We start from the raw sequence: 12241 nt of genomic DNA on the forward strand, positions 1-12241 counted from the left end.
AAAATTAAATAATTGTTTTAAGCGCTGGACAAACAAAGGGCACTTTGTTCGCTGCAATAAACAAATCATGGTCAAGCTAGACCATCTGGGAGCCTTTCAACATGTAACTGAAATGCCAATGAGATGACATATTTTGCAATGATTCAGTTAAATTGTACCCACTATAAATAAATAAAAACCAAACTGCATATATTATAATTTGTTTTACAATGATCAGCTTAGTAGTAAATATCATAGCTTTAGGCTGACTAGTTATATAATATAATAAATAGAAGCAGTCTCCGAGTGACGAAACACGCAGTGCAATGCGATATTGTACACAAGACAAGGTGCATTACGACAAGCGGGTGCTTTTCTTTTTGTTTGCGAAACTTTCTACAAGGCTGCTGCAAGCCTCGCTTTATTTTCGGTCACTAATGAATGTCCACTTTCAATGTCTCAACAGAGACACTGAGACATCCCACAAGTGTACAGTGCTGCAGGCGTTCCCGAACAATTCCGAAAATCTGCTTGCCACCGTTTCACTATTTCCCGACGTGCCAGATTTTCGTCAAAAGTAAGCAAACGTGAAATCATAGATTGCAAACGTCCCGGCTCGTGCCTCTGTCGTGCAATCATGTTCGCATGCACATGAGGGCAACTTTGGCAGGCTTGCAGTTGCACGTGCTTCATCGCGCGAGCGGAGTGGCTGTTCGATCGAAACCGAAACCATACCACTCCGCTCCGTCGCCAACTGGTTCCCAAAATTGTATGCGAAATGTAGCGATGTAACTGTCCAGCATACGGCAAAAAAAAAACAAAAAACAGTCCAGCGGCACGTGCCTGCCAGGCTGACAGGGCAAGGTACAAGCTAAACACAGAAAAAAATAACCTGAGCGCATCGATGCAAGAGATCGCGAGCTAGAGTCAAAAAGTTCTTGCAGCACTTTGGCAGCATTTACATGGATGTGACCGTAGCGCATCGAGTCGAGATTTCACGATTTTGATTGGTAGCAGTTGAGTAGAAGAGGAAGAAGTAAGAACACAGGCTGCGTGTCATTGGTCCCTGCTCGATTCGATGCGCTACGATCGCATTCATGTAAACGTAGCCATTGTGCAACGACTGAACTCGAGACAAACAAGCGCGGGTTCCGCGTGCAGACACGATCTTCTTTGCTTTAGCTCACCACTCTTCACCAACTTTCTTTAGCAGAAGATTTTTAACGTACCAAAGTCACTCTCAAAAAGAAAAAAAAAAGCTTACCTAGGGAAACCTAGGTAATCAATACTTCGACACAGCACTCTTTGAGTTAAAGAGGGATTTTTGTAGTAGCGTACGATTTAAACAAGAACGGGAATGTTGATGAACATGCGGCAGTCCTTACATTTCAGTTTAAAAAGCACCATATCTGCAGCGACGTGGGGGACAACAACACCCGACGTCGCGCGACCACGGTCATTGCTTTCAGGAGCGAGTGCTTCAGCTCACTAAGTAACTCCCGCGCAGCGCAAAAAAAAAACAAAAAAAAAAAAACGTGGTTTTGTTTCACAGCATGACGGAATGGCTGGCCTGGTGCTTGGCGCGGTACCGTCTGGGCGTCCGTACACGCCCACGTCTATCGTTGAAAAAGTTTTAAAATACGCGAGACGAGAGCGCGAAACGAGAGACGGCGGGAAGAAACATGAAAGATTGGATGAACCATTGATGCAGGGTACTTGGTGTCGGGCGGCCGCTTGCGCCACCTAGCTCACGCATGCTCAATTACGGTATTGTTTAGTTTCACTTTTGAAAGGTGACCAAATTAGGTCCTTTGGCGCAGGCTTGGCGCAGGCTTGGCGCAGGCTTGGCGCAGATTACCCATATTTTGGCAAAATGTAGCAGGATGTAGCAGGGTTAGCCCCTTGGCGCAGTTTGCCGCAATTGGCGCTGCAATCACATCACTGCTTCAGGCAACAAAGTGCATTGTGTAGAGTATCTGAGAAGATGAGTATTTTTTTATTGTAAAGTTTGCTTGGACTTCATCCCTCTCAATAAAAACGGCGACAAATTGCTGCGGTTTGACTAAATGAAACTAACTTCGCCGACATTGTGGCAGCATAAAAACAAATATGACAGGAACTGGAGTCTTCCCAAGTGCACTTTCTAATTCTTACCTGAGCTGTTCCTTCAGAGAGTCATTCTCCAGTGTCAGCCTCTTGACATGCTCTAGCTGCACTTGCAGCTCCGAGTTGTCCTTTATCAGCACCTCCACCTGAAGTCAGAATGAAGACAATACTTGCAAAACAGCACACAGAAAATTGATGTAAAAGTTTCGTTTTAATGGGCAAAGAAATACAGACAAGCAAGGTGTACAAGAGCAAGTACTGAAAGATGAGCCCTTTAATCTTCCGGAAAAAACTCATCCATCGGGTCAATAAAGAAAGGCGTTGCTCAAGCTGAGTAATAATGGCTAAAGGTTAGATGTCCAGTGAAAATGCTGCCATAACGCATTCTAGATTTAGGCAAGTTTGGAGCTTTAGCCTTTACGGGAACAAAGCAAAAAAGAAAATTCCTCCCAATGAAAAATACTAAGAGATGACAGCAAAAGAATGCACCACTAAAAGTCATGCAACAAATTAAGTGTTGTCATACTAGGCGAATATTGCTTTAACAACGAGCCTGATTTATCCAGTTGACATCATTCCTGATTTGAAGGGATCAATTACTAAAGAAAAAGGTATAGAATGCACTGAAAGGTATACCCAAGTGCTCAGAACCTCAAAAGGTTTTGCAAGTTAAAGTACAACTTCAGCAAAAGCCAAATTTGGGGGTTTTACGTGCCAAACCGACAACGGGCATCTGGCTGAGGATTAATCTCGACCACCTGGGGATCCATTGACGTGCATCCGAAAGCTCTGTTACACGGCACCTTTTCCGCAGCACAACTTCAGCAAACTGGAGTCAACTGCAGGCTCAACTATGTGACAAAAACACTACCTATACTGCATTTGCCCAGGGTTACTAACACTCCCAAACAATATTTTTTAAATTTTTTGCCAGGTGATTTTTTATGGTGACAGAAGACTACCCAATCAAAATTTTGCTACAGCGTCGCATATTTTTAATAAAGTAAAAAAAACTGCTCGAAACCGAAACTGGACTAGGGTGGAAGAAGAAATAGAGGAGAAAGTAACCAGAAGTCACTTGGCTGTGCAATATTTTTTTTAATTAACGTATTTGCAGCATTTTAGAAGCCACAAAAAATGGATATCATATTTTCTGTCTATTTTTTAGCACTGAGTGTGCCTTCGATGACCCACGGCTTTGATTATGTTTGGAGGTTGTGTCTAAACCACAGGGAACAGCACGTGACCACGGAGAAGAAAGCGAGCACCGACTCAAACCGGCCGGTTCTCTATTGACGGTTCTCGGGCAGAAAGAAAATGAACTTGTAGCCACAAATTGTGTTCTGGGCAGTTTGGGTCATGTCGTGTACAAATAAATATCTTGGCGAGCTTAAAGGACACATGCAAAGAAAAAAAATGATTTTTTTTTAAACAACTTAGATGGGAAAGGAATATCATAAAACAATTTTACAACAAAGAAAAAAATTTTTAGAGATATATTTACGGTGTTATACAAATTTGTAGTTGGCGCCCGCAGGAGCCGTCGCTGGTCACGTGGTAGGCCTGTGCGCCGCCGCACGCCAAGCATTGTATGACGCCACTTCAATGCATTTCTCCACGCCACCGTCGCACAAGTTCGTCTGCTTCGGGGCGCTGCCGCCGTCATCTGACCAGCGTCACGTCTGCTTGTGCTTTTTCAGGAGTTTCCTTTGGGCTCTAAAAGTTACTTATTCATCTTAGTCTTTTTTGTTATATTTCAAACAAAGATGAATAAGTTACTTTTAAAGGCCATAGGAAGCTTCTGAAAGAGCGCAAGCACCACGTGACAAACATGGGCCCGACACGTGATAAATAAGGGCCACTTTTCCGCGGCGCCTGCCGGCGCCAACTACAAATTCGTATACAATCAAACGCCTGTGTAACGAAGCGTGTGGGACAGCGATAATTCTTCATTATACACGCCACTTCGTTATACCCGTCGCACACTTTAATGACCCCAATAAAGCAGATAAGCAACGAAATAGCCCATTGTACGGGCTATTTCGTAGTAGAAGCGGTCGTTGTAGCGGCGTTTGACTGTAGCGCCGTATATATAGCTCTAAAAATATTTTTCTTTGTTGTAAAATTGTTTTATGATATCCTTTTTCCATCTAAGCTGTTTAAAAAAAATGTTTTTTTCCTTTGCACGTGTCTTTTAAGGGAAGACACTACAGAGAAAAAAGGATTTCTGCAAAAAAGTTGATTTTAAAGAATGCCATATTGACATCCATCTACATCCTAGAGAGTATTCAAAAAAAGTTTCACTTGTTTACACAGCATGGTTATTTTTTATAAATTATTTTTTGTCCATTGACGCTAAAGAAAAGGTAGAGGTTAGAGCGCCTTGAACATGTTTTTCTCCGCTCCACTTTTTGGCATGAATTTCAGTTTAGGAAAACTATCGTTTAGTAACGGGACAAAAGGAAAGGCTCACTCATTGTTTTTCTTAAGTGGAATTTAATCGGCAATACCGCTGTGGCATTGTTTTCTTACTTTGTTGATGTCTTTTATAAATTATGTTTAAGATTTTGTCAACGAGATAAAAGGCAAGAAATTGATTTGATTTTTCAGCACGATGTTAGCATAAAATAATTTACATTTTGGAAACTTTTTACAGCTGCCCTCTTTAGGCATTCCGCTGCATATCTAGTAAAGAAAAAAGTTTGTTATTATCCAAGTTTTCTAAAAATAGCTTTCCTAAACAATATCTGTGTTCCCAATTGAAACCACTAATTTTTATCACAATTCTTGTACACAGATGAAACTTTGCACTGCATTCTGCTTCGCAACCCAGTATGCACTGTAAATTTCACTCATTATAAGCCGAAGCTTCTGAAGTTCACTCTTTTGGGTACTGCCCTCCCTTAAATACCCTGCAGTGTCCGTTTAAAGGGCCACTGAAAAGAAAATTTTTTTTTTTAAACAGCCTAGTTGGGACACGCGTGTCAAAAAATAAATTTTATGTGAAAACGTTTTTTCAGAGTAATGTTGACGACGCAAGGTGTGATTGAGTTGGTAGTCTCCTCCTCTCCACTTGTTTTCTCTCTTGGCATTTCGAGCGTGTGGAGTAGGGGTGGATCGGCTTGACCGTCACGTTGAGGTGGAGAATTCAGGTGGAAAGAGTATGACCATTCTGAGACGTCATGAACCTAAATCCCGCGCCGTCAATATTGCTGTAAAAATTTTTTGCGTAAAATCTATTTTTTGATTTGAGTCTCCCTCCCAACCAGACTGTTTAAAAAATTTATTTTCTTTTCAGTGGCCCTTTCAGCAGAGATTGCAGCCAAGCATCATGTGTGAGCTAGCATCCATGCCACTTGCTTTCAGGAATGCCTTTCTAGCACAAGCGCTCATCCTGTGGAAGAATGTCTGAAAGCCGAGATCTTGCGCTTGAGCCTTGGCTGCAGTCAAGGCTCAAGGGTAAACGAAACATAGTAGGTGCATGATTGTTTATATAGTCCGTAGGCTTCCACACTCTTTGCAGGTATGGGTTCCCGAAGATAGAAAAGCTTGAGTACAAACTGGACTAGTCCAGTGTAACGGAACGTCAGCAAGGTGCTACCAACCTGCTGTTCCTTCTCCTTGTGGAGGATCTGCAGCTCCTTGTCCCCGGCCAGGGAGCTTACCAGCTCCTCCAGGTCCTTGACCCTCCCCTGCAGGTCCCACGGCTTGCGTTTGCCCGCTGCAGATGGTGCCAGGGCAGCAGAGCTGCCGGAGCCCTTGCTCTTAGGGGCAGAGGGGGCCACGGACATGGTAGACCCTTTGTGCTTGGAGGCCAAGGAACCAAGGGTGGAGGTGGAACCACTGGACTTGAGGGCTGAAAAAAAGCAACAAGGGTTGCTGTTCAATGTCTTGCAGCTCAAGACACTGTTCACAGCTTTCAGCAATCAACCAATTTAAAAGATGGCTGGTTTAGGCGGTTTCCGTGTGAAGATGCAAGCATCGGCACTCCCTCTATCAAAGAAGCTAGATCCTGCCAACTCCATTGTGCTGCAGTGATTTAGAAAGAGCCCCCAATATCCCTTTGTGCACGTTGTGGCTCATCTTCGGTCCCCAAGTTCGCAAGCACAGAAGGCGATTAATCCCAAGTTACAGCTGTTACAGCAGGTCCTGCATTTCCAGCGAATTCAGGGTGCAATGTTGGTCATGATTAGGTATGTACTAGCATGAAAGGTAACTGACCATTTTTCATTTGAGAAGGAAGCAGGATTCTTTGCAAGCAAAACAATTTGCTGCATGGAAATGTTGCATTCCAGATATCCTTACACACATAGCATTTTTCCTGTTTACAGAGTGGATATTTATTAGTCTGTTAGACGTAGACATGCATTATCCTCCAATGACATTTGTACTTTATTGCAGTCAGCATGCCAGCTCAGAAAAACAAAAGGTTATCGCAATGGAATGCCTGCTGCAACTACCCCTGGTGCTACTGCACTAGAGAGCGCTTAAACGCAAGGATACACTTAATTTCTGCGAACGAGACTCTCAACATATGCCAAGCCGATCAGAAATGGTTAGTGATCTTCAAGTATCACAGGTGCAAGCGTGACTTAGCCCACACTTCAATGGTTACAGCAGCAAAGATGTGCACCGACCGTTCCTGGATGCTGCCGATGTCAATGGTGCTCTGCCGACGTCGCAGGTTGACCTTGATCGCCGGCGGCGCTTCGTGAGATCCACGATTTGTTTTGCCGCAGTGGCGGCTGAGGTGGGAGCAGCAGCCCTCTGTCGTTTTGGGTGGTGGTCCTAAAAGGAAATATGTTATATATTCGCCCATCTTTCCTGGCATCACTCTGCTACAGTTGAGAATGCTACAGTTGTGTGTTACAGATTTAAAACAGCACGACGAGCCCTTCCCACAAAGCTCGCTGTGCGCCATCATTGGTGGTTTTCTCCTACCCAGAACTTGCTCTGCTAAAGTGGAATGAGTAGAGGGCTTTGTGGAAGAAGCTTGTCCCAGATTATTCCAAACCTTGAAAAACATTGTAGAGTGGTGATGAAGATAAAAGTAAGCCCCTTCCAGCAAACATTAAAAAAAAAAATGCATGTTTGATTATGTTGACAAAAATTTGTAAGCACAGAATGTGTGATGGCCTTACAATTATTGGCGATAGTCTGCGGGGTGGGGCTCCTTGTAAAGGCTCTTTCTGCTGCTTCTGCCACTTCTTACATTCTCGGCAAGCTCACCTCTTTTCTTCCACCATGGCTTCACAGCCCTGGCCATGATGGAAGAGAGGCGTCTGAATGGCACTGCCTTGCTACAAAGCAGGTGTTGTATTGAAGATCCGCTCCCATTTCTGACAAACACCATGAGATGGTGCAGCATAACACTGCCCACGCACCTTCAAGGCCGCGAGGAGCACAGACTTCGAATGTTGCACGAAAAGTCCTCTCTTCGTGTTGAGAGCAAACGCTGTCCCTCACTAGCTCAGTCGGTAAAGCACTTGGCTCACAATCAATGTGGAAAGTTGAAATCCTGCCGGGGGGCTGAAGTCTTTATATGGTTCCCTATGAACATAACGCTTTCGGTTTTTTGTAACCGCCAAACGTTACAGATCACCGTGAAAACTGGCTGATAGAACACACCGTTTTAAAGTTGAATTTGGTGGCTTTACACGGCAAACCAACGAAGGGCATTTGACATGCCCAAGTGGAGTACCGAGAATTAACTACAACCATCTGGGGCTCTTGATTATTCGTGAAAGGTGAAATCCCAGTTACACGGTGCCTTCTCCACAACAGGCCTCCATCAGATTGTGGAACCCGCCACCAGCTTATTCATAGGCTGGCACCTGGCCTAGGAGCCATCAAGACAGCTCACATTCCACCGACACCTATACGAGTGGCATATAATGGAGACTGGATTGTTTCTAACAGTCCTTCTCAAAATGATCAAATCAGCCATTCGCTTTAATTGGCATTTTAAGCAACTAGACACTTTTTGAGCAGGGCCGATGTTTAGTGAAGGCAGAACCCAGAGAGCAAGTTGATCCAAGATGACTAGACTGCCCTCTAACATTTTTGCAACAAACGGCACCGTCTTACCAGGTTCTCCTTGAGGCTTTCCGAACGCTTCAGGGTAGGATTGCCCAGACGATTGGTGGGGGTTGGTGCCCTCAAAGTCCTTTTCGGGACTGCTCCAGAGAGGGGCTGAAACAGGCAGGGGGAACAAGGATGCTGGAAGTTAATTTCAATACACAGCTTGCAATGATGTCACATCAGCCACCATTGCCTCATAACATGTTCCTGTGCACGTACCTTCTGCAGCACACATTTCACACTGTTAATATTTTTCTTCCCGTCAAGGCTTGCCGAGAAGAACACATTTCATGCCAAATATTTGCTACAGAAGGTATGGGCACAGGAGCACGGTATGGACACATGGCGGCTGGTTCGATGCCACAAGGCGTCACGTGAGAGGCATGTATAGTATAGCCATCCTAGCATAAGCATAAAACAGCTGATCCTTGCATCAGCACAAATGTCAGTGTTGGGTAATGTACTTCTAAAAAGTACTCGAAGTAAAGTACAAGACAAATTAGAGGTTATGTACTTGAAGTAAAGTAGCAAGTACACCGGGTCCAAAGCACTTGAAGGAAACTACTGTAAATACAATGTACTTTCAAAGTACAAGTAAATGGCGGCAAATATTAAAGTCAAGTGGCTTCAGAGTTGGCAAAGCATCCTAATACGAAGTTTTCAGTCGCTCGTTTTCAAGCGCCTTTCGGCGTCCAAGCTTTTCGGAGGCCGCGTTTGGCCTTGGACACTACTCATTCTGAGGTACTACATACACCACACACTTCGCTGCTGCGCTTCCGTGAAGTTGTTTGCAGCATCATTTTATTACAGGTAAGGTCTCTCTGCACGCACACGACTGCAACATGGCTCCGGTGTCAGCCAACACCTACAAGCTCTGAAAACCAACCGAAGTTACAAGGAGGGAGCCTTCGCTATTAGGTGTACAGTACTTGCTGCTACTACCAGCCGAAAAACAGACTACAATTCCATAACCGCAGGTGACCGCCCACCAACAATCACAGAACGTAGTAGCTCAAGGGAACGTCAACAAGATTACAAAGCAACTTAAAAAGCAACTATTAAGCGCAGGAAAAAAAAAAAAAAAAATTACAGTACTTACTTTGCTCTGGGTGCTTGGAGTAGTCCCCAGCGGACCGCTCGAGCTCCCAGCTACAAGTTGAAACACGACAGGGTGAGTTGCGCCCGGCAAATACAAGCGCAGTCATTTTGTAGCAGTTCCAGGACGAGGTTTGAAACGAAGTTTCGTCAACTTTTCTCGCGCGAACGTATGAGACGCTTGGGAAAATGCTAAAAGTCAAAACCAGGAAAGCAAGGGGCGTGAGTCTCGAAGAAAAATGATGGCATATCTCGGGGCATTTGAAGCCGCAATACTTACAGGCACTCATCCTGCTGAGGACGCAGTGGAGGGAAGTGACCACGGCGTACAGGGACACGGCACGGCGTACAAGGACACGGCACGGCGTACAAGGCACACGGCACGACTGAGACTAAACCGACTAAACTGACTAAACGACTGAACCGAGGTACCCGTTCCCGTGCACTGTAGAATGCCGCACGCCGCCTTTAGAATATGCGGACAAACCTTATGAGAGTTTGGATTGGTCGAGCGGTTTCGAGCTTGGGTTTCGAGAGTATGACTGAACCTATCTGCTTCTTGTTTTGTTTTTCGAGTACAAATTGTTAACAAATAACTTAACTAATATAAGAATTATTTTATACAATGTTTATTACGTTATGATTAATTTACTTAGCTCCGATCATTGCATTAATTTTAAAATAAAACTGGTGAGGCTGCTGAGCATAGAGTTATTACAATAAACGCTAGAGGCTCAGCTGGCGCTAGTGTCTATGGGACTTCCGGTTACAAATTGAAGCAGACAGCATGCCCAGCATGCAGTCTACTTTTTCAGTCTTCCTGTGTATTCGCGCGTGAATTTTGTCTCGTCGCCGGAAAATAACATTAATAACTTTTGTTATTTCGGTTGTACCGGGTAGTATGTACCTGTATTAATATTGTTAAAGAGTAATTGCTTTAGTTACAGCATTTTTTCCTTTACCACTGAACGATGCTAAACTTCGCTATATTTCAGGCCCAAACCTCTGTTCCATGGCAGGTATGTAGAAACGAGCGACGATTCTAAGCAAAATAACGATCGAAAGGAATGTAGAGTGGGTTCAAAGTTCGCCAGCATTCCGCTGGTGCGTATCTCTACGAGCGGTTAAAAAAAACGTTCGAAACGTAAATAATAAAGTACGTGGGCTACGAAAGTACGTGTGTTTTCTTATTATTTCCTATGTTGGGCAGTTTTTATCGCGCACCTGTCCTCTGGCTTCTCCCTATTTGCAATGATTTGGAGCGAGCCGATGATGATTTGAACACAGAACAAGCATCTTCGCACATATTCATGAGCAGAAAGGATAAAGCAGTACTTATTTATTGCAAATCGGACTATATTACGTGACTTTCAACTTATTTTGATCGTCTGCAAGCACAAGGAGTTACTTACCCAGTGTTACTGCGTAGTTCTTGCCGTCTCTCTTGGTGTTCCACATGTCGTTTGGAAAGCGTCGACGCCGTGTTCGCGCTAACAGTGTCCGACAGTCCACATAAATACACGTACGAAGCGGTTTTAACACCGTTTTTAATGCCGCGAATTTCAAATAAAAATGCTGTAACTGACCAATTATTTCGTCTGCGTGACTGAGAAATGTTCCAATGTGCCTAGTGTGTACAAATTATTCGTGATATTGGGCGCGTTAAGTTAACGCGCTCGAGCGCGCTCCGGCGGTCAGAGTGCACTCGAGCTAAACTAAACGACAACGTCTCACTTCCGGTGCACGGTGGCGGAGCGCGCTCCGCGAGCTCCATCGTCGGAGATGGTGCGCGAGAGCTCGAACAGATTGGTTTCCGGTGAGATGACGGCGCTTTCGCTCTCGCGGCCAGTCTCGCGGTTACTCGCGGTGGTTTTGCACGGTGGTCGTAGCTTCACTGGCTTCACCGGTTTCACACGGTGGTGCGGTGGTTTCGCACGAGACGGAAGAATCATCAAAACCCAAGCGTTTTGGGCTCCGGACACTTCGGACCGCGCCGCCGGGCCACTCTGGACCAGAGGCGTCGGGTGTGCGCAATCCCTGGCGAGCGAGTTCGCTTCCGAACGCTCCGAGGATGCCACCGCGCCCGCCTCGCCAAACTTCGCCGACCGCGACCGCACCAACCGAAGCCCGCGGCCGAAAGGCTCCGGCCTAGCCAGGAACGGCACCGAGGTAGGCCGATCGTGGGTAGGAGCTGCTCGTTCTGCGCTACGATGCAGTGCTCGGAGCTCTCGGCGTCGTTCGTACTTGCGCCGAAGTCTTCAGGGACTTCGTCGGACGCGCAAGTCGCGCCTGTTTGGATGCGTGGATACTTCGACGGCGATCGCTTGGCAGCTCGTGTAGTCGTTCCGTCATCGTGGAAAATAAAAAAAGCATGGTGCTAATGTAGAAAGGTATGCATACATCCTTCAAATGCTTGTCGAAGTTCTTCATGTACCTTACCGCAATTTCAGAATCAAGCGAGCCAATAAATTCGGCCATTAAGCCGTCATTCTTTAAGGCTTTTGGGAATTCAGAAGGCGTTCGGCGTACCTTTAATCGTCGCACCAACAGCGTGCAGCATAAATACAAGCTCTCGCTGTTGCCGCCGTCTCCGCGCACTTATTTCATCGAAGTCGTCGTCGACCAAACACTTTTTAGATGTTTCGACGGGACGGGAGCCATGTACAAGCGCGCGCCGGAAAGCCGGAACCGGAAACGTTAAAAAAGCAGGCGTCAGATGGCGCCTCGGTACCAAAGTGCGCCGTTAAGCTACGCTCCGAACCCGCGCGCTCGAGCGCAGATGTCCGGTGTCTGGAGCTCACTAACTTAACGCGCCCATTTACTCTTCGAGCGCAGAGAGAAAATGCACTCGCTTTTTCCCATAGAAATGCATTACCGGAAGTCAATTTCAGACTGCATGCTGTCTGCTTCAATTTGCAACAGCACACTAGCGCCAGCTGAGCCTCTAGCGTTTATTGTAATAACTCCATAGCAAGGAGGT

At 45.5% G+C, this 12241-nt stretch overlaps 1 protein-coding gene across 1 annotated transcript; it reads right to left on the reverse strand.

Moving 5' to 3' along the window:
* Window positions 1–2133: 2133 nt before the first annotated feature.
* On the reverse strand, window positions 2134–9938 carry LOC121832979 (the record flags this gene model as incomplete). The annotated part of the gene is made up of 6 exons (XM_042288310.1): window positions 9542–9938; window positions 9266–9315; window positions 8173–8277; window positions 6723–6873; window positions 5691–5941; window positions 2134–2231 (listed from the first exon to the last, which is right to left on the reverse strand). Coding segments are annotated over exons 1-6 (665 nt in total), but the record flags the coding sequence as incomplete, so codon positions are not given.
* Between the last annotated feature and the right edge of the window lie 2303 nt (window positions 9939–12241).

Source organism: Ixodes scapularis, unplaced genomic scaffold (assembly GCF_016920785.2).
Source record: "Ixodes scapularis isolate PalLabHiFi unplaced genomic scaffold, ASM1692078v2 ptg001708l_1___fragment_3__unscaffolded, whole genome shotgun sequence".
Classification (NCBI taxonomy): Eukaryota; Metazoa; Arthropoda; class Arachnida; order Ixodida; family Ixodidae; genus Ixodes; species Ixodes scapularis.